Source organism: Gymnoscopelus braueri (genome assembly GCF_963280865.1).
Source record: "Gymnoscopelus braueri genome assembly, chromosome: 10".
Classification (NCBI taxonomy): domain Eukaryota; kingdom Metazoa; phylum Chordata; class Actinopteri; order Myctophiformes; family Myctophidae; genus Gymnoscopelus; species Gymnoscopelus braueri.
This window is the reverse complement of record NC_137611.1, coordinates 13,130,921-13,152,534: the sequence shown is the minus strand read 5'-3', so window position 1 is coordinate 13,152,534 and position 21,614 is coordinate 13,130,921. Positions and strand designations below refer to the sequence as shown.

The 21,614-nt window shown below is 42.4% G+C and overlaps 2 protein-coding genes across 5 annotated transcripts in view; both read right to left on the bottom strand.

Annotated features, from left to right (window-relative positions):
• The window catches only part of mtcl1 (microtubule crosslinking factor 1), an 82,555-nt gene extending 77,194 nt beyond the window's left edge, over positions 1-5,361 (bottom strand). For all 4 annotated transcript variants that reach the window (XM_080440913.1, XM_080440914.1, XM_080440915.1 and 1 more), the window contains exon 1: positions 3,737-5,361. In XM_080440913.1, coding sequence (XP_080297039.1) covers positions 3,737-4,738 — 1,002 coding nt within the window. In that variant the 5' untranslated portion in view covers positions 4,739-5,361. The remainder of the gene's footprint in view (positions 1-3,736) is intronic.
• Positions 5,362-6,304: 943 nt separating this feature from the next.
• Positions 6,305-20,475, bottom strand: rab12 (RAB12, member RAS oncogene family). Its single transcript, XM_080440924.1, has 6 exons — positions 20,054-20,475; positions 18,068-18,128; positions 13,022-13,160; positions 11,640-11,729; positions 10,368-10,472; positions 6,305-10,202 (listed from the first exon to the last, which is right to left on the bottom strand). Exons 1-6 carry the CDS (start codon positions 20,283-20,285, stop codon positions 10,095-10,097), a joined length of 735 nt encoding a protein of 244 aa, XP_080297050.1. The 5' UTR covers positions 20,286-20,475; the 3' UTR covers positions 6,305-10,094.
• Between the last annotated feature and the right edge of the window lie 1,139 nt (positions 20,476-21,614).

Below are 21,614 nucleotides of genomic sequence, written 5' to 3'. Positions count from 1 at the left end.
ATATGGAGATACGAGGTTTCTGCCCGACAGCGACAATACAAAAGAAGTCCACACAAGAGTGATGCTGCATGAATACCTGGTTGGGTTTAACCCATTAGGACCTGAGGCTGATTCTACAAAATGCCTTCTAAATCAGTAGTTCTCAAACTTTTTCGCAAGCTTTTTCGCAGATGTACAAGCGCTGAGAGCTTGTACATCTGCTATTTTTGAATAGCCAACGCTAAAATCTACAATGACACGGCCGCTTTCCCGGTTTTAACGGTTTAAGGTTTTATCGGCAGTGGTCTGGGGAGTTTACTCTCCAACCTTTTAGATATCAGTTGTTGGACTCCCTGTCCTGTGAAATGAGTTTTCTCAATAGATTTCCCTCGGGAAGGTATAGACAGCGCCTGCCTGGCACCTGATAAAAACACAACTGGATGCTGGAAGGGGAATGCATGAGGGGCCATCAATTACTTAGTGACCATAGATACATTCTCATACATTTATGTATGTTTAATATCTGTTCTATTGATATGCTGCAGAACACTGTCACACACTTTATCTACATTCTTGTTTTTCAATTGTATTCTTATTCTTTAAAGTATTTCAATTCACATACACAACGTTATGTATATTTGATATGTGTTTTTGATATTTGTTTGCTAATATATGCAGAACATAGTGTTCACACTACAGCACTATACCATGTCTGAGCCTTGTACATACGTTATACGTACCTTTAGACCATGGATTACTTTTGACTCTTATTTTTCCACTTTTATCCTTATTCATATCTCTTATTATACAAAAAGGAGTGTATACTGTACTTGTGACGTGATAATAAACTGTAGTTGAAGTTGAGGTTTCGTTGAATTAACAAAAACCTAATCTGTCCTCATTTAGGAACGATGGACCCCACTGTCAACTGAGGGAAGCCCTGGAGGGCAACAGCTTAATGACCATTTGCAGGACTTGACCCAATCAATGGCTAGGTTACAAGAAGAGTGCATGTGTGCGTGTATGTGTGCGTGCATGCACGCGCGGGTGTGTGTGTGTGCGTGCGTGCGTGCGTGCGTGCGTGCGTGCGTGCGTGCGTGCGTGCGTGCGTGCGTGCGTGCGTGCGTGCGTGCGTGCGTGCGTGTGTGTGTGTGCGCGTGTGCCTGAGGCAAACAGCTATCCTTGGAGTGTGTCTGTCTGGGAAGCATCAGTGTTGCCATGTATGCTTATAATAAGCGACTTTGGGCTGGTTTAAGTAGTTTTTTTGCGCTTTTTGAGGCTTGTTTCTAATGTAGGCCTATAGTTGCTTATTTGGGCTTGCTTCCTAATGTTGCTGTTTAAAGACCAGTGGTTCTCAAACATTTACATGTCAAGCAAGGACCCCCAAATGAATATCAATTTGTCCACGGACCCCCTTCATCTAAAAATATTTTGTCAGATTTGTGTTGTTAAATGTGTCATTGTTTTTTCAAGATTCTTTTGAAAATAGCAGATCTACAAGATCTACAACGCGTCGCATCGCGACACATTGAGAGCTTGTAGATCGGATATTTTCAAATAGCCAATGCATAATATATAGGTTAAAGTGCTCATGAGGCCTATTAGTCACTTCTATTGGGCTTGTTTTCATTGACCTGGTCGCTTATTTCTCTTGCAGAATCTGGCAACACTGGGGAGCATCACTGCATTATCCTGGAGGGTGTGTATAGTATACTACGTTAACACCACCAGCAGCATGTCTCCTTATGCCTGTTATTAAGTCTGGTGTTGTAGCCTGGCACTGCTGAGACTAATTAGAGAACGAATAACAACAATGTCTTTGCTCACAACTCACACATGCTGCAAAGTGTAATCCTTAGTGGTATAGTAACTGTAAGTTAACTTTGACTTCATCATCAGACTTAAATTACTTTTGCTGTCAGCAGCACGAATAGAACTGGTTCTCTGCCAGTGTGTGTGTGTGTGCGTGTGCGTGTGCGTGTGCGTGTGCGTGTGTGTGTGTGTGTGTGTGTGTGTGTGTGTGTGTGTGTGTGTGTGAGGAGGGGTCTCTTTGAGCAGTGCTTTGAAACCCAGCTGCCAGACTGACAGACAGCCCCCCCGACACACACACACACACACACACACACACACACACACACACACACACACACACACACACACACACACACACACACACACACACACACACACACACACACACACACACACACACACACACACACACACACACACACACACACACACACAGGACATCTGACTGCTATCAAGTCCTATGGGATTGAGCCATTATGGCGAAAGCCAGTAAAGCTGATTAACTCTCTTGTCTATCCAGGCAGAGCTGGAGAGAGAGAGCGGGAGAGAGAGAGAGGGACAGAGAGGGAGAGAGAGAGAGAGAGAGAGAGAGAGAGAGAGAGAGAGAGAGAGAGAGAGAGAGAGAGAGAGAGAGAGAGAGAGAGAGAGAGAGAGAGAGAGAGAGACTGACTGACTGATGGGGAGGGAGAGAGAGAGAGAGACCGATGGGGAGAGAGAGAGACTGATGGGGAGAGAGAGATAGACTGATGGGGAGAGGGAGATGTGATCAAGTGAGGGAAATCCCATGGTGACATGCTGCATGCAGTTGATGAATCCATTAAATATTCCCAAATGAAAAATTAGTGCCAGATAGTTTGCTGCATGATCTCCCACAAGACATATCTTCATACAGTATAGTGTGTGTGTGTGTGTGTGTGTGTGTGTGTGTGTGTGTGTGTGTGTGTGTGTGTGTGTGTGTGTGTGTGTGTGTGTGTGTGTGTGTGTGTGTGTGTGTGTGTGTGTGTGTGTGTGTGTGTGTGTGAGAGAGAGATTGATTGGTTTGGGGGGGTTGGGCTACTCTGAAATGTTATGTTTATAGGGCAGGTATAGGTAAACACATTTCACCAATAAAGCCGAACTTGACATTAATTCACCCTCCACAGCCGCCCTGATGGGTACAAGGTGTTCATAATATGAACGGAACACCCAAAAGAGCGTGTGAACAATGATACTGCCTTCGAATGCAAAATGTCAAAACGTGGGGGGAACAGACATCCGAGTGCAAAGCTTCATTGATCAGTAAGGATAAAATCCACTATGGACTGGAGAGAGAGAGAGACAGGTTTATACTGTAAATAAAAAGACATGATGGATGTGCTGTCGACAGACAGCCAGCAGTGAGCTGACAGAACAGACATCAGCCAGGGAGATGCATTTAGGTTATGACAGCATTATAGGCTTAACTCCAAAAAAAAAATCATATTATGCATAATGTGATTTGGTACATTTTGTAATAGCTGACAGCTTTTTCTTTCCATTATCAAATGCAGGGTTCCAAATGGACCCTTTATAGGCCTGTAACTCTGAGAGTGTACAAATGGAACCAAATGGAACCAAATGGACTGTGTAGGCTACAAATGGAATCAAATTGTACACTCTCAGAGTGTACAATTTGATTCCATTTGTACACTCTGAGAGTGTACAAATGGAACAAAATTGTACACTCTGTGAGTGTACAAATGGAACCAAGTTGTACACTCTGAGAGTGTACACATGGAACCAAATTGTACACTCTGAGGGTGTACACATGGAACCAAATGGACCCTTATGGGTCCATTTGGTTCCATTTGTACACTCTCAGAGTCACGGTGGTCCTTAAAAACTAAAGGAATACATTTAACTTTTTTTCTTTTTTCAATGAACACAAAACACAAATGGAGCAGCAGCAGCAGTAGTAATAGCCTACCTTGAGGTAATCGTTCTCAGAACGCAGGTCTTCTATCTCCCGTAGTAGTAAATCCTCCTCCAGGACCTCCTTGATGCCTCCCTGCGGGTCAGATTGTGCGCTTGTTGTCGGAGGTTTGTTGTCCTGCTTGCATGGTTTGTCTTGCTGTGCGGCCATGCTGCCTCCTTGGCTTCCCTTGGCGGTCGTGTGATGGTGATGATGATGAGCCTCGGACCGAGCGGCGGCAGAGCCCGATCCGGCCGCCTCGGAGGACGCTGCTCCCCGCTGCAGTGAAGGAGGATGATCCGCTCCCCCCTGATGATGGTCCCTGCTGTCACTGGATCCGCTCCCCGCCGACTCCGCGTCGCTGTTCGCGCCGGCCACCGCCGCCTGCCTCTGCTGCTCGTCCGACAGCGGCTCGGACGGACAGTCGGACAGATCCGAGCTGCTCCTGCTGTCCGTCTGGCCGCTGACCCCCTGGCTGACCCGGCTGAGAGCCGAGGCGGCGCCGGTCGGAACCCGGATCGGAGATCCATGCAGGCTGGTCAGCGGCCCGTGGGAGAGAGACGCTAGTTTCGCCTTCTTGCCTTTGGCAACGAGGACCGGACTGCCGGTGGTGCTGCCGCCGTCCGGCCTGCTGGCTTGTTGGGGTTTGGGGTCCGGTGATGGTGAGGGCGGTGCGGCACCATGCTGTGGGACCTTGGGGGTCTTTTTCACCGCCGACGACGACTTGCCGTGACTTTTCCCCGTGGCCGTGGGTTTGTCTTTGGCTCCTCCGGGGACATGGCGCCTGGAGCTGCGGGCATGGCCGGAGGATAAGGATACCGACGCGGAGGGCTGCTGCTGCTGCTTGGTCAGTTTGGGGGATTTGGGCACGATGGCAGGTGGCTGCTTGGACGAGCCCTTCAGGAAGGGTCTGGCCGGGGAGGGCGCTCTGTTCAGCCGCTTCTTCTCCAACTGGTGGTTCTGCTGCGGTGGTTTGGTGCTAGTGGTGTCGCTCCCAGAGCCGTTGGAGCTCTCCATTATACACCGACACGATGGAGGGGGAAGAAACGATCAATCCGGTATTATTATTACTACAGCAGCCTCTGACTCGGACAGACCGGACCACGGACACCCTGACAGACCGGACCACAGACACCCTGACAGACCGGACCACGGACCCCGTTTTCTCCCTCAGCCTGAGGCTACGCATCATCCTGCTTATTCCATCCCGTCTGCCATCCATTCATTCACCAGGTTGTCATTGTAGTCCCCTCTATGCCAGGAGGACCCCCCCAGTCCTGATGGATGTGTTCGGTTCCGTACAACTACAGTGTGTCTCCGAGTCCTTGAAGGAAACGCTGCTGCAACGAGAAGGCTGGTGGCGTGTGTGTGTGTGTGTGAGAGAGAGAGAGAGGGAGAGAGAGAGAGAGAGAGGATGGGAGACAGCAGGTTCATCTGCAGCAGTGAGTCGCTGCTGCTTGCAAGGAGGCTGCTTTAAGTTGCAGGAAAACCGGAGGCTCGATCCATCATCATCCAGCCCTTCTGTCTTTTGCGTAACGATTCGAGTTTGTGTGTCACTGTCAGGCCCCCTCGTGTCGCCCGGACAGACCCCCACCGTCACGTCCCTCCCGCGTCCCTCCTTTCCTCTCTGACATCGAAGATCTGCAGATCGCTGCGGTCTCTCTCCCTCCCTCTCTCTCTCTCCACCAGCCTCCTTGACGCCCGTGATTTCTGCGGGGCGCATGCGCGCGCGTGTCTCACAAACCAACACGCACAAGCACTGCACGCACACACACACACACACACACACACACACACACTCCCCTCGTTTCTGTCGGCACCACCAGCAGGTCAGACACGCCTGCGTGCGCGTGCATGCACCTAATCACTTTCACACACACGCACACGCGCGCACACACACACACACACACACACACACACACACACACACACACACACACACACACACACACACACGCACGCACACACAAACAAACACACACGCACACACACACACACACACACACACACACACACACAGGCTGATGATCCTTAAAGGAAACCAAGGCTATTTACAGCAGTTCATATAATCAAACAGCAGCATCTTCTGACAGATTTGGCACCTTTGAGATTTATTCAAGTGATTCTCAACCTTTTTAATTTCAAGGACCCCCAGTTTGATATGCATTATTAGGCCATGGACCACCATTTGATAATTTTTCTTAATATCTGCAACAAAAACCTACACAGTGAAATCCTGTTAATTAAGTGAAGCCTACAAATTTGTAGGCATCACTCTCAAAGTGACGCCTACAAATGCAACCAAATGGTCCGTTTGGTTCCATTTGTACACTGTCTCTCTCAGAGTTACAGTCCCATAAGGGTCCAAATATATGGACCCTTGAGATCTAGTGGTTTGTCATTCTCCTTCCACCAAACTATTTCACTCAAATCCCCATTTTCCAAACAACCCAAACTGAGCTCTGTGTGTGTGTGTGTGTGTGTGTGTGTGTGTGTGTGTGTGTGTGTGTGTGTGTGTGTGTGTGTGGGGGTGTGTGTGTGTGTGTGTGTGTGTCACTTTCACAGTAAAAACGACTCCAGTCATTTACTTTGGGTAATAAATATATATATTTATTTGCACTTCATTAGTTTAAGAATGCCACAAGTTATAAATACCACAAATCTGCCTTAAAACATCATGCCTTAAAACTGCTTTCAAAGAACGGAAACAGGTTTTTTAATACAAAGTACAGACTTCCATCATAAAGGATGCTCGTTAATTGTAAAGAGTTTATTTAAAACAGAGTATGTGTAAGGCAAAGTCAGTGCCAAATATATTGCTAAGTTGGAGGACATTTCAAGAAGTTTCATTCCATAACACATCTACTGTACATCTTTTGTGGGGAAAGAGTGTCATGGTCTTTATTCAATATTCAAACAATTCAAAAGGACTTTTAGGTCCCTATGATGGACTGGTTTATATCATAAAAAATTACAGCAAGCTTCAAAGCAACTGTCTTATGTATGTTAATGATTCATGGTAATAACCCATATGGTAAGTTACACTTCCATACCAGTAATTGTTTTTCAGAGCAAAGGGATTTTGGAATGAAACTTAATTTGATTAATGTGCCAATTATTTGCAACAGTCCCAAAACACTATGTGTCACCTAATACCATGAGAAACTTTGCTTTTGCACACAGGACCCGCAAATAAACAAAAAAACAGGAAATCATGCAGGATGCTGCACAAATCTACTTGGCAAATTGAGTAAATTGAATTAATGTAATTAGGGGCGCTTTCGTTTCCTTCCCTTCTCACCGTCAGACACAGACTATTAGCTGATTTTCACTTCGTCGTACTATGGAATCACACCTAAAATAGCTGATCTACAAGCTCACAGCGCGTAGATCTGCTATTTTCAGCCTGCGACTTTGTTGTTTAACTGAGTGTAAATTGGGCTTATTATTACTAATTGACTGAACGTGTCAGTCAGAACACAAACACAATCAATCACATCACTACAATCCTTATCTTGCATTAATAATACCACAACATATTGCTAGGACTCAGATGTGTAACATTATGTATTCAGATCTTGAGATTACTCATGCTGTAAGGAAAACCCTCTTGTGACTTCGTTGATACTATAGCTTAATGGCAGTCATCAGGATACAGCACATTTCTTGGCAAACAAAACAATGTTTATTAACTTGCATAAATTACAAAAATAATAACCAATACCGGTGGATAGACACCACCTCATTTTTGCATTTGATGCCTCTTATAGCTTGGCTTTTAATCATTAATCTCTGCATTAACATGCATAGCCTGTTATGTATGAAAAATGTGCAAGATCTGGGACTTCCTCACTGGTCCAAAACATACTAGAAAAGAAGGTGATAAAACAAACCCCTAAACCTAGCCACACATTTAGATTTTGCCCTTCGACAGAGATTTCAACCAACCGGTTTCTGCATTAGTCTATCAAAGGCACCACTCTTGGGAAATCAATTTGACATTCCAAGCCAACCAACCTTAACCACATTAACCCTGGTGTCCCTATTTTGGGCAAATTTTCAACGATTTTCAAAATCTGTCAAATTCTTGAACGTTCCAAATCCTCCCAAAATAGCACAAATAGCAGATCTACAAGCTAACAATGTGTCGAGGCGACATGTTGTGAGCTTGTAGATCTGCTATTTTCACTATATGTCCTACGATTAAGTAGCTATTTAGGGCTTAATTTGTTAATTAACCAAATCAGGACTTCATCTATTCCTTCTTGCACTTCAAACCTTTCCTCGAGCAGGACTCTCTCTATATGCATACTGTAAGAGGTATCTGCAGTCAGATGACAAAAATAAAAATAAATCAATACAAAACACTGACAAGATTAGTTAGGAAACTCAAAGCAAAGGCAAGAACCCGGTGTACTGTACTGTACATACCGTACACAGGGAGAGGAAGAGAGAAACAAAGACACTGTAAGAGCGGCAAAGAAAGGCCTAGAATATAAAGAGGTCATATACAAGTATGAGAGAGAGAGATAAAGAAAATACACTAGTTTCTTAATGTCCCTTATCTCTCTAGAAATGTAATACTGCATGTGGAGAAATACCCCCGCATGAACAGAATCAATGACGATACCATCATTTCCATAGACTACCATACCCATGTCTATTTGGGTTCTGTATCCATTCATTTCAGCCAGAGGGAATGGGATTCTTATGGGTTCTGAGAGGATTCACTGAAACAACACTGATCTATTAGCGCTATACTTCTGCTACTACTACTATTACTTCTACTCAGTAATGTACTTAACTTCTTATTACACTGCCTCCCCACAGTATGTCAGCATGTCAGCTACTAGCTCTCAAGGATTGTAGTGCAAAACATTACAATTGGTACAAATGTAACATGAGCCATTCCAGCCACAAAACACTTTTAAGGCGATAAGGACACAAACTGGTATGACAACAACCACAAAAGCCGCTTGTCTGTGGCCATGGGTGCGCACACACATTGTTATCCTGCAGCTTTTCAAATCAGAGTCCAGTCAATGCCAAATTCGTAGCTATATTTACATAAGTTCATTTACAAATATGTGCTGTTCCGTTTCTCCTTCCAATTTAACCCAGCCACTCGGGTAATAATACCTAGTAGCATTTATACAAACCTACCGTTTCTACACACAGCTTTCAAATTAAACTAACTGAGGATATGTGTGATACAGATTATCACAGAACGTACTGTATCGAACTTAGTGTACAGTTTGTGCAACGACGATTACCATCAAAACAAAAGCATGGAAGACCATATGAATAGCCTTACTCCTTAGGACAGAATAAATCCTTTCTGTCCAGTAGCCACAGTGGCCGGTAGCCCTCGGAATTCAACCAGCTACTGTCACTAAATCACGAGCCAAAGAGACATTTAGGATAGAGTAGTACCTCCAAATAATGGTCAAGTTACCCGCCGAAGTGGCTTGAAGAATAGACAAACTTACTACTAGCCAGTAGTCACGAGCTAAATCTACCTGCATTTGGCTGGTGTCTGGTGTCAATTTCTCACCACGTCACCACACTCAATAACATAACAGTACCCCTCTTTCAGACGATGTGCAGCGGATACCAGAGGGAACTCTATTTATAAAGGCACCTGCAAGGCACAGCTAGCATAAGCCCCTGTGTCCACCAGTCATCTCTTTTTTATTTTTTGCTAGTAGCGGTGCTAAACGTTTGCCGCGTCAGTTGTGGCCGGCTAGTGTCGTTGGTGGATATGGAAAGCGGTATTAAATACCTGCCACTCCTTTGTTAAAGAGTGAAAATGTGTTGAACTACCTACCAGGGCTTAGTGCTGACAAAAGCGCTGAAAAGAAACACAAAGCTTCCAGCACCTTTTGGAAAACACGCAACTGCAAGAACCGTACTTGACTTAACGGAAACAAACCACCGCTGCAAAGAGAGGTTCCCAGTGTACACACAGCCTAACTGTCCTGGAAATGAGGTAGTCTGGGGCGAGTGTGGACAGATGGGTGGTAGGGAGTGAGTGGTTCACAAGGTATTAGTGTGTGTATTCTTAACATGTCATAGTGTACAGCAACACATTTTTTGAGAGGACTGTGTGTGTGTGTGTGTGTGTGTGTGTGTGTGTGTGTGTGTGTGTGTGTGTGTGTGTGTGTGTGTGTGTGTGTGTGTGTGTGTGTGTGTGTATAGTCGCAGAGTCTGCAACAGCCATCAACTCCTCCGTTTCTGTACTGCTGCTTTGTGCTGCCCCCTCGTGGCCAGAATGGGTCACTGCATATGTGCAGTCGAAATAAGGCTGGTTGGGGAGGGGACCTCTGGGAAGGGGTTCTGGGGGGTAGGGGGCGGGGGGGGTCTCCTCTGTGTCTCAGCAGCAGCGCATGCGGGGAGGCGGCAACTCCGGAGGCACTTCCGCATCCGGCTGCAGAGACAGGATGCTGTTGGAGAGCTCGTTGCTGGGGATTTCCAGAGGCATCTGTTGCATCAGGAACAGAGGACAGAGTTTGTTAACACTGCAGCTGGTGGTACTGCTTTATTCACAAGTTTTACCAACAAAGAAAACCCAGTGCTACAGAGTTTTCTTATTTTGGGTGTGCATTACGATTTTCATCAGATGACGGCACTTTTTCCAGAAACCAACCTTGGCAAGAATGTCGTCCACGAGCTTCAAGAAGATCTCGTCCACGTTGAAGTTGTCCTTGGCACTAGACTCACAGAAGCGCATGCCGCTTATCCGAGAGGCAAACTGTCAAAGAAAATGGACAAATTAAGCTATATTTTAACTATAGGTTGTTCTAAGATTCTCTGTGTATGACACAATCTCAATTAACTATTTGTGTCAATTCTTACTTAAGTTTTCATTTGATATTATTTTGATGAGACAGTGTTTTGTTAAGAGTCAGTTTATTTAGACTGGGCATCAGCGATGTCAGACTGGTCCTTATGAAATGTACAACTGAACCTTAAAGAAGGAGTTCACCCAAAAAAGTACTTATTTTATATCTATTGCACGCCCCATGAAGCCTTGAATTCATGGATTTCTTTTTGTTTTTGTCGCATTCCTAAGCCAACAATTTGATGACCGTGTGTATTTCCGGTAGGAGACACAAAGAATCTACTTTGTGTCTCCTACCGGATACATTAGTCGGTAGGAGACGGGAATCAAATTATTAGCTTAGGAATGCAACAAAAACAAAAACAAATCCATGAATTCAAGGCTTCATGGGGTGTGCAATTGATAGAAAATAAGTCATTTTTTGGGTGAACTACTCCTTTAAGGACAATACTTCAGATTTCCTTCATTCTTCATTAGGTGTTGTTCCTGGTATATTTCATCCTTAGCTTTTCTTGTTTTATGCATAATTGATTAAGGCTAAGTCATTTCGCACCACTAGAGGACAGCACGTAGTGAACATGATGTTAACTGGACAGATCTATCTAATCAGTGAAAATGGTCTGCATCTCTTTTGGCCAAATGTAAATAGCAATTGTTCTAAATATTTTACCAACAAGTATCTAACTGCACCACAAGAGATGCAACAAAACTATGACATTCAGTGGGGAATAAAAAGTGTTTTTATAAGCATGCAAACTAGTAGATTAATTAATTCCTTGCTTTTGTTACCTAATTTCATATTTTCTTGACTAAAAGGCAGGTATTTTGCGCACCTACAAAGGCGACAGGTGCGTAGGAGAAGACCAGACAAGGGCCCCAACGTACTGAAATAAACTCCCACACACTGTCTTCAAATGTAAGAAAAAAATAGAGAGATTCCCATTAAACCTTTTTTCTTGCATTTAAACACAGTGTGCGGGAGTTTTTTCTTTCAATATTTTCTTGACTGCAAATTGCAAAAATCAATTAACTAAATGTACACACAGTAAAATCCACAGAGGATTTAGTTGAACCTACCCTCTCCGCTTGTTGTCGACCAATGATGCGGTCGGATTCACAGTCCAACTTGTTTCCCACCAGGAGCAGCTCTGCCTCCTCTGACGCATACTGACACAAAACAAACACAGGAGAAAAACAGGTTAATCTTATAACACCTACACACTGAAATCCTGAGCCTTTGTTTAACTCTGAAACTGTAAAAAACGGAACCGTAAGGGTAAATTATTCCACTCTCAGTGTTAAATTAAGACTCAAGAATTTCATCGTGTGCCGTTTCCCAAGAGTGTATTAACCTTGGGAAACGGCACACGGCAATTACTTGCAACTGATCTCGTTTCTCACATACTGACAAAATGGTTCTGCCAAGACAATTCGTCTTAAATGGGACACTGAGACACTGAAAATTGTGTTTAGGGTCATTTTTTTCTGCAAAAGTAATTTCAACACCATCTGCAATGACATAAAAATGTAAATGTACAATAGAGGTAAAAGCAAACCACCAATCCGTAAAATAATTCAGCACCTCAGGCAGTGCTATAATATGATGTTGCAGCATCACAGTTTCGTTTATGGTGGAAACTCAAAACTCTTATTAACATGCAAATTGCAAAACATGGGATGTCCATTCAGGTGAATGTACTTGCTTTAATAACTTATTTTCAGACTAGACTCACTGTAAACCCACAAAGTAACACCTCGGTAGAATAGCATTAACTTTGGAATAGGGTGGGGAAATAAATATATCGATATTATATCCATATCATGATATGACACTAGATATCATATGAGATTGTGGATATTGTAATATTATGGCATTAGTGTTGTTTCCTGGTTTGTTGCATTACAGTAAAGTGATGACATTTTCTGAACTTACTTAACTGTTCTAGCTGTTCTATTATTAGCCTTTACTCACTTAGTTATTACATAGGCATCACTGAAATATTTCAAAAATGTAATTGTGTAAATGTTTTGTGAAAGCACGCATAGCCATCCTCATAATGGATATAGAGCTGGTGCGCGTCCTCTGTAAACATTTTGAGGGGTTGACTGCAGACACAACTAATTAAAAACTAACCACCCAAGAGTGGAAAACAGTGGCACTCCAAAAATGAAACATGCAAGACGTCAGTGGTGTAAAGTAACTAAGTACATGTACTCAAGTGCTGTACTTGAGTACAATTTTGAGGTATTTTTACTTTCTTCAGTATTGATCAGTATAGATCTACAAGCTCAAAACCCGTCGCTTGTGGATCTGTTACTTTCGACGCTTTTGTGTGACGCTGTAGTGTGATCAAGTAGGGCGTTAATTTACAAAAAAAAACACAAAAGTTTAGGCAATAAGAGGTTTCTGCCCGACAGCTACGATATGGTAAGGATATTAATAACGTTTCATCATTCACCTTATCTATCATCTTCATCCATTTAGGAAGGTCGTCGAAGGTCTCCTGCTTAGTGATGTCATACACCAGTACTATTCCCTTGGCCCCTCGGTAGTATGCTGACGTGATGCTGTTGAACCTCTCCTGTCCCGCCGTGTCCCTGAAAACACACACACACAATGACCACAACACTGTTACTGACACACACAACCACTACAACACTGTTACTGACACACACAACCACAACACAGTTACTGACACACACAACCACAACACTGTTACTGACACACACAACCACCACAACACTGTTACTGACACATACAACCACCATAACACTGTTACTGACACACAAACACACACACACACACACACACACACACACACACACACACAACTACCAACAACACAACACTGTTAACTTACTGACACACACTACAACCAACACAACACTGTTACTGACACATACCTCCAAAACAACACTGTTAATGACACACACACACACACACACACACACACACACACACCCCCACACACACACCTGTTACTGACACACACTACCACAAGCGCAACACTGAGTTATTGACACACACACACACACACACTACCACTAACACAACACTGAGTTACTGATACACACACACTACCACTAACACTGAGTTCATGACACACATACTATCACCAACACAACACTGTTACTGACACACACAATTACTACAACTACTACCACAACAATGAGTTACTGACTGACGCTAGGAAACCACCTGGTGCGCAAGCATGAGCACAGGGATGCTGATTTTCTGTTCTCACTGGCCGTGCACGCGAAGATTTGATTTCCGCTCATGACGGGATTTTTCCCCCCGTGTGCATTGTCATTGAAATGCATTGACCAATGCTGTGGCCAGGTTTGGCGAGAACAATTGCGCGCAATCCTTCGTGCACAATAAAAAAGTTTGAGTGACGCTCTTTTGGTGGGTTCCCAGTGTGACACACACACAAACACACACACAAAAGCAACAACACAACACTCCATTCAAAGGGGGGCTTCAACATCTTGGGAGGATGAGCATCTGGTGGTCATACTGCGACACAATGTGAACTTGTAGATCTGCTATTTTTTGTGGTTATGTTTAAATCAGGTTTAAAGCAACAATTCATAACTTCTTTTAGTGAATACAATTTTATTTTGACCAATTCTGTATGGTAGAGACAGAATATGTAAATACAATAACACAACACAACTGCAGTGGTTCCAGCAGTTGGTCTATCTGCTCTTCTGTTGGCAATTTTGATCCTGTGGTAAGGTAAGACCTCTACTGGTTGACTACAAGTATTGCATGAAGCTCAAAGCACAATATACCCTCTGCCCAAACGGGCTTTCTGTCTTTGTCTCAGCAGTAGAAATTCAGACACACACACACAGGGAACGCAAGGTTCGATTCTTGGGCAGGACATGAAAGTTATGGATTGCAGCTTTAGCACAATGGCCTGAACGAGGAATGCATTGGGGGCACACAGATCTCCTTATAAATTAAATATGTTAGGCTACTGTGCAAGTAAAAGACTGCAATATTTTCATGATACAATCTCTGTCCTGAGTGTCCTCCAATACTTCTCTTTCACAGCATTTTATTAATTTGTTTGAAATATGTCAATAATACACAATCACTAACAGGTTGTCAAAAAGACCTAAAAGGTTGATTGGATTTATGCATATATTTTTCAACATTTCATTTTAATTGGATTTAATGTGTGATCCACATTCACGTCGTCAATTGAAGCTGAGTCTCAAGAAGGCCCAGGTTACAATATAAATTAGTCATATTTACAGGAGAAATGCGGTGCTGAGCATGAAATCAATGATCTTGAGGTCAAACAACAAACAAAGAGGAAGGTTGAATCATTGATCAAAGGTCTCAATTGTTTGAAAATAAAGAATACCAGAAAACTGATGACATTTTGATAAGATGTTTGTTTTTACACAAGTAGTTATTTAAATTCCTGAATCATTCTTCATGTGAGATACCGTCCATTTTGATATTGTCTAACTACAAATCAACATCTGAAGTCCTATGCTCCATTTGAAATTTATTTTCACAATAAACGTCAATTTGAAACTGATGTACTTTGAATTTTGATGGTATTATATTTTTGTTTCATTTTATTTCTCCAAATGTGTCGATCCGTGTGGTGCTATGATTCAGCCACTGGTCATCATCAGAGTGTGGGGGTGGTTAGTAGCAATGTCATTCAGCTTGTGAGAGTGACCATGTACTGTTACTGTACCTTCAGCAGCCTGCTAGCCTGCCTGTCCCCTTCCCCCCCGTGAGTCACAGTCAGCAGAGAAGGCAGAAGCAGCGTCACATGGCAGTGGAAGGGTTAGGGCAGGGCAGGCAGTGATGGATGGAACCATAGGAGGTGTGGTGGTGCAGCTGCACAGCTTCATGTTAGCATGAGGTTCAACATGAGACACAAGACACATTCAGCACACATATCGTCTCTGTCGGGCAGAAACCTCCTTTCTCTGTGTTCTAACTTTTTGTGTTTTTTTCGTAAATGAATACCCCCTACTTGATCGTACTACAGCGGCACACAAAAAGTAGCAGATCCACAAGCTCGCAATGCGGCGCAAAGCAACTTGTAGATCTGCTACTTTTGAATTCTTCTCCTGAAAAGTAACAGTTTTGGACTTCCACCCGACAGAGACGAAATCCTGAGTTGATATGTTGAGGATGGAGTGAGGAGCAGGTGTAAGACAGGACAGGAGGGAGGTAGGAGTCGACATTGAGGGTTGGATGTTAGTGAAAAGGACAAAATAGTTACAATGTGTTTGAAAAGCATGATGGATTAGAGCTCTAAACTCTTGGAAAAAAAGTCATATAGTAGAGCGTTAGTAAATTGATTTTACAGTATTTACAACAATACTGGAATATTGGGGAAGCTGAAATATTTTCATTTGAATTAGAGAAAGCCCGCTGTGTATAATGATCTACATGTGTTCCCCAGATCATTGAGGTTTACAACCAGGATCAATAATCGTCACAATAATGCATGCAGCAAATTGATCAGGATTATCATCATGCAGCCCTGTACTGAAGCCCTGTACTGAAGCCCTGCCCCGTACTGAAGATACTGTGGAATAAAGCCAAATAAAATCTCACGACTGAAACCTTTTGTTAGGACAAGTCCCAAGGAACCGCGCCAGACACCACACTAGCGGCGTTTCCTAAACAATTAGCACAAATTCAATATGTAAACTTGTGATGTTTTAGATGTTATAATTCTAAATAAAACCTATGTTGCTGTTGAAGAAATCACAAATCGAGGCTTTAACCTTTTGCTTTTATGAAATATCTGAGACCCTTTCATGTTTTATGGAGGATGCTTCGAAACGTGTATTCTATTGCTACTCAACAACATGCTTCCATAGAAGACATGCTGGCTTCTATGGAATCCAAATGACTGAAATCAGTCGTGGCTCCTGAGAACTTTAATCCATTATACACAGCGTTTTAGCCCGGCACTGCCAAACTCTCTCCACACACTCACTCACACATGCGTTCGGAAGTGTTAGTTGTGGCATGTAAGTGTGAGTTAGTCAAAGGCTCAACAACGCAGAACAGTCTATTTATGATGGAGATCATCTTAACATGACATTAAGAGTAGGACTGTCACGATTATGAAATTTTACTGCTGATTAATTGTGTGGCTTTCAGGCCATGTAAACTAAAGTTGCACGGGGCAGATATGACAAAAACTTAAATTACAATGGCCGATACCAATAATCAAAATAAATAACGTATTATGGCCAAAATACTCCATATTCAACATTTTATACTCAAGATGTGTTACAAAATAGTGGAAATAACCAAAAAGCAGCTTGTAGAGCTTCTGATAATGTTTCAAAATGTATGAACCTTTCGCAACATGGAAACGATTATGACGATTATGCAAAATAATTGAGATTATCTCAAATAATTGCGATTAAGCAATTGTGTAGTAATTTGTGACATGCCTAGTTTAAGTGGAGAAATTATACACTTTGAAACAAACTTCTGTATGATGTTGGTTGACTTCAAGCTACGGCCTCTGCACTTACTATGCTGGTCTATAGGCTTCACGCTACAGTCTCAATAGATTATTAAACGATCACTGTTTAATCATTTGGGATTTTGCATTGCAGAGAAGTGATTTTACTGTGTTAGCAGCAGTAGCACTAATAGAACATTGGTGCATGGTATATGGCAGCAGTTCATAAATGGTTTGCCGTGAGACAAGTCCAGGTGTGCCTTGGGGTTTTGAGGCAACCACACATTATTATTGCATAAAAAAAACTATACAAAACGTTAAGATTTATTTTTGTATCTACTATCTCAGTACTTTGTGAGAGCTAATTTCCCAATACAGAGGTTGATTCTTTACTCTAAAAAACTTTTATTTGCCATTAGTAGAAACGAGAGTGTTAACACATGTTACAGAGGCTACTTTTGCACGGATATGAACATCGTGACTTGAGATTCTGACCCTTTGGTGTGACACCGTGGGCACAAAAAGTTTTGAAAACCATTTGGTATGGTACCTGGACACCAGCTCAGATTCAAGATTGCTTTATTTGTCACTAAATTATGTTTCTCCTAGTTAAAGACAACAAAAAAGTACTCACTACTACTACTCAATACTATCAATCTAAATAAAAAAATCCTAAAAACTAGAAGAATTCATGTCATAAAATACAAGCATAACCAGATAAAAACAGTATAAAAACTGAATGATATTCATCTATAGAGTTCACCTCGTCTAATGCATAGGAATGCATACCTCCCAAGTTCATATACTATCTAGAAGGGAGATTGGAGTTCAAAAGTCTAATTGCTTGGGAAAAGTGGCCTTGTGGTTACTTAGTGTCTCCATCCTGATACTGGGAGGTTAAGGTTCAATCCCCATCAATGGAGTTACGGAGCAAGATATCACACCAATTGGATGACAAGAGAACTAAACAACTCAAACCTCTAACCAAAGTGTCATTGCGCTTTAACAGGGCCGATGTCTTTAGTTCAGAAGATCCCTCACCATATCTGCATTCTGATCTTCTTCCCTCTCAGCTCAACCGTCTTGATTTTGAAGTCGACTCCTGCAGGGGAAACAAGTAGTAGAGGATATTACGTAATTGAATGCCCTCTGTGGCTTGTGTGTCATCAAAAGTCACAAACACGCTAACGACACACACACACTGCGCTCAAAAATCAGCTCAAATAACCTGAGACCTGTGATACACAGATGACAGGGCATAAAATGGAGGTCTGCCATATCAGCTGCTGCCTGTGTTTGTGTGAGGGATGTGTGACTATTTTTGGAATGGGGGCTATACCAAGCTGCTGTGCTAGCTGTTGATGTACTCTATATACCCGCTACACAAGCAGGTCACGTCCCGTGTTGCCATGTCCGCTTATAAGAAGCGACTTTGGGCTTGTTTTTCTGTAAAGTCGCTTGTAAATTTATTTTTAAATGTATTTTACATTTATTTGGGCCGTGTTTCCTAATGTTGTTTAAACCAATGTCAAGGACCCCCAAATTAATATGAATTTGTCCACGGACGCCCTCACCTAAAAGTATTTTGTGACCCCCGTACCAGATTGGTGTTGTTAAAGTGTTTCAAAAAGTTTTAACTTTTTTTCAAGATTTTGTTTGAAAATAGCAGATCTACAAGCTCACAACGCGTCACATCACGGCGTGTAGTGAGCTGGTAGATCGGCAATTTTCAAATATCAGATGCTCATGTGGCCTATTAGTTGCTTCTTTTGGTGGACTTAGTTGCTTATTTCTCTCACAAATTCTGGCCACCCTGGTCATGTCCAGTATGTATGTTAAACTTACAGGGACTATTCAAGTCATAAATCAGTTCAACCCCATTATCCTCAATAAAAGACGATAATTAGTAAGTGGGGCGATTGACATGTGGGAATAGAAAATAGAAGCGGGGCAAAAGCTGTGAAGGAGTACGTTCAGTTTAAATTAAATAAAACATAGGCCTTATTTTAGGCCATATATACCTAATCACTGCTTAGATGACCAAGTTCAGATCCAGGTCACAGCAGGACCTTAGATCTCTGTCTATGGGAATCAAAATAACTAGAAATAACTAGAAACGTGTAAACAACAACAACAAAGCACACAAGAGCAGCACCACCATATCACAAATAACTTGATCTCTTGTGTTTGAATATTAAAAATATAAAGAAAGAAAATAAAGAATGTAAAAAAAGAACTCTGAGAAGATACAAATGTGACAAATGCTCCTTTTACACACACACTCAGTTACATAAACCACTTGAACCCTAGCATCCCTATTCTGGGGAGGGGGGGGGGGGCATTCGCCAAAAATAGCAGATCTACAAGCTCACACATCAGCTATTTTCGGGTAAGAGATTTTCCTAAGAGATTAGGGGGAAAGAGCACAGGTCCCCGTTTTACTAATATGGGGTCTTCAACAGGGGGTCCGGGACCGCAAGGGGGGGGGGTCCTCAGAGTTACTACAGGGGTCCGCCAAATATGTGTGATAGGAACACACACACACACACACACACACACACACACACACACACACAGCTACATTAACCACTTACCCTAGCATCCCTTTTCTGAGGGGAACATTAGCCAAAAATAGCAGATCTACAGCTTATAGCTTGTAGATCGGCTATTTTCAGCAAAGAGGTTTGGTGTAGAGGGGAAAAGAGCAGACCAAGTACAGAGTGAAAGGTCAAGTTTACTAGGTATTGAAGGTTTTAAGTGGTTAAATGTCTGAAAGTACACATTAACATGAATCCAAAATACACTGATGATCGTGCTGTCAAACAATGAAACTATTAGGGAATCTCTGAAAAAGTTGTGGTGGTCCCTGCTTCATCTCTCTCTCAGCTAAGGGGTCCTTGGTCTGAAAAACGTTGAAGACCCTTGCCTTGAGGGTTTAAGTAAGTGGATAACAAATAATTGACAAATAAACACAAGACCAAAACACAATAATAAAAAATATGTCCCCTCAGTGCTTGCTTTACTAACCTACGGTGGACTTGCAGGCTTCACAGAAGGTGTCGTCCGTGAACCTCTCCATGAGGCTGGTCTTCCCCACGCCGCGGGACCCGATGATGATGATCTGCAGCTTGTAGTCAGCGGGCCGGGGAGGCATCTTCCTGCGGCGGGAGGAGGCGCCCAGAGCGGGGGAAGAGCTGGCGGAGCCCCCGCTGACACCCACACCACCGGCCCTCCGCGGTATGTCATATCTGGGATCCATTCGGTGTTTAATTTAATTCCACATTTGTGTGTAAGCACAACAACGAACAGCTAAAACGTCAAAGTATCGTTGTTGTTAGAGGAGTGGAGTGGTTGTAAAGGTGTGTTTGTTAGTTGTTCCAGTGGTTTGTTGCTGAAGTTTGGTCAAAGTTTTGTTGTCGCTCCCATAGAGTTGTTGTTCTGCCATTAGACCCAGGCACCAGTGACGTCACCCAACACACCACCACCACCCCGCACTTCCGCTTCCGTCGCATTCCGATTAAATTGGTAATAATTTCTACTATTCGTACCGATATATTATAACTCTATGATTCCTTCACAAAGCAGCTTTTAAAATCGGATATTTCTGATGATGTGCATAAATAAACGTTTCAAAGTTAACGAGGGAATACTATTAACTAAATTTAGCCTTGGATTACAAGACGGTCATCTGTCATGACCGTCTTGGATGATCTTCAAAATAGTGTTTTTATTTTTCTCTTTTTGGTCCGTACATCTACACAAACGTTCAAATTTCAAATATAAAATGGTGATCTCATGGTCAAAAATGTTACAATTATGTACGGTTCCTCAAAAAGTACATGTATCTTCCATGTTGTTCAATAAAAAGCATTTTCATCCAATTGGTGGCCATTTTCTCTGAATGCTTTCAACTACGCGATCCTGTCGGTTGAGAGGTGTATTGCACTCTGATACGTTATAACTCTATGAGAAAATGGCCACTCATTGGATTACAATGCTTTTTATTGATCAATACGGAACATACAGGTACTTTTGAGGTCCCGGATATATTTGTAACATCTGTGGCCATGGGTTAAGCTCTTTAATTTTGAAATTTGAACCTTTGTGTAGATGTACGGACCAAAAAAAAGAGATATAACACTATAACACTATTTTGAAAGTAATCCATGACTGTCATATAATATTTGACAGTCTTGTATTCAAGGCTAAAAGAAATGATAATTATAATAATAAGCTATAGAAATAAATACAATCATATATTATAAGGAATAATAATACACAATGATTAATTAACGATGATTATAACAATCATAATATTAATCATGATATTAATAATAATAATTAATTAAATCAAAATAATAATTGTTATATTTAAAATAATAACAATTAAATAAAAATATGTATTTTAAAGGAAATAAATCAATATATAAACTATAAATCATAACTTTTATTTATTTGGGTGTTGCAGCATGCAGGTGCGCATTGCGTCCTCTAGCCATGGATCACACGACGGTCGACTCGTCTGCCACGACCGTCATGGATGAACTTCAACCTGGTGTTTGCACTTTCTTCCTTTTTGGTCCGTACA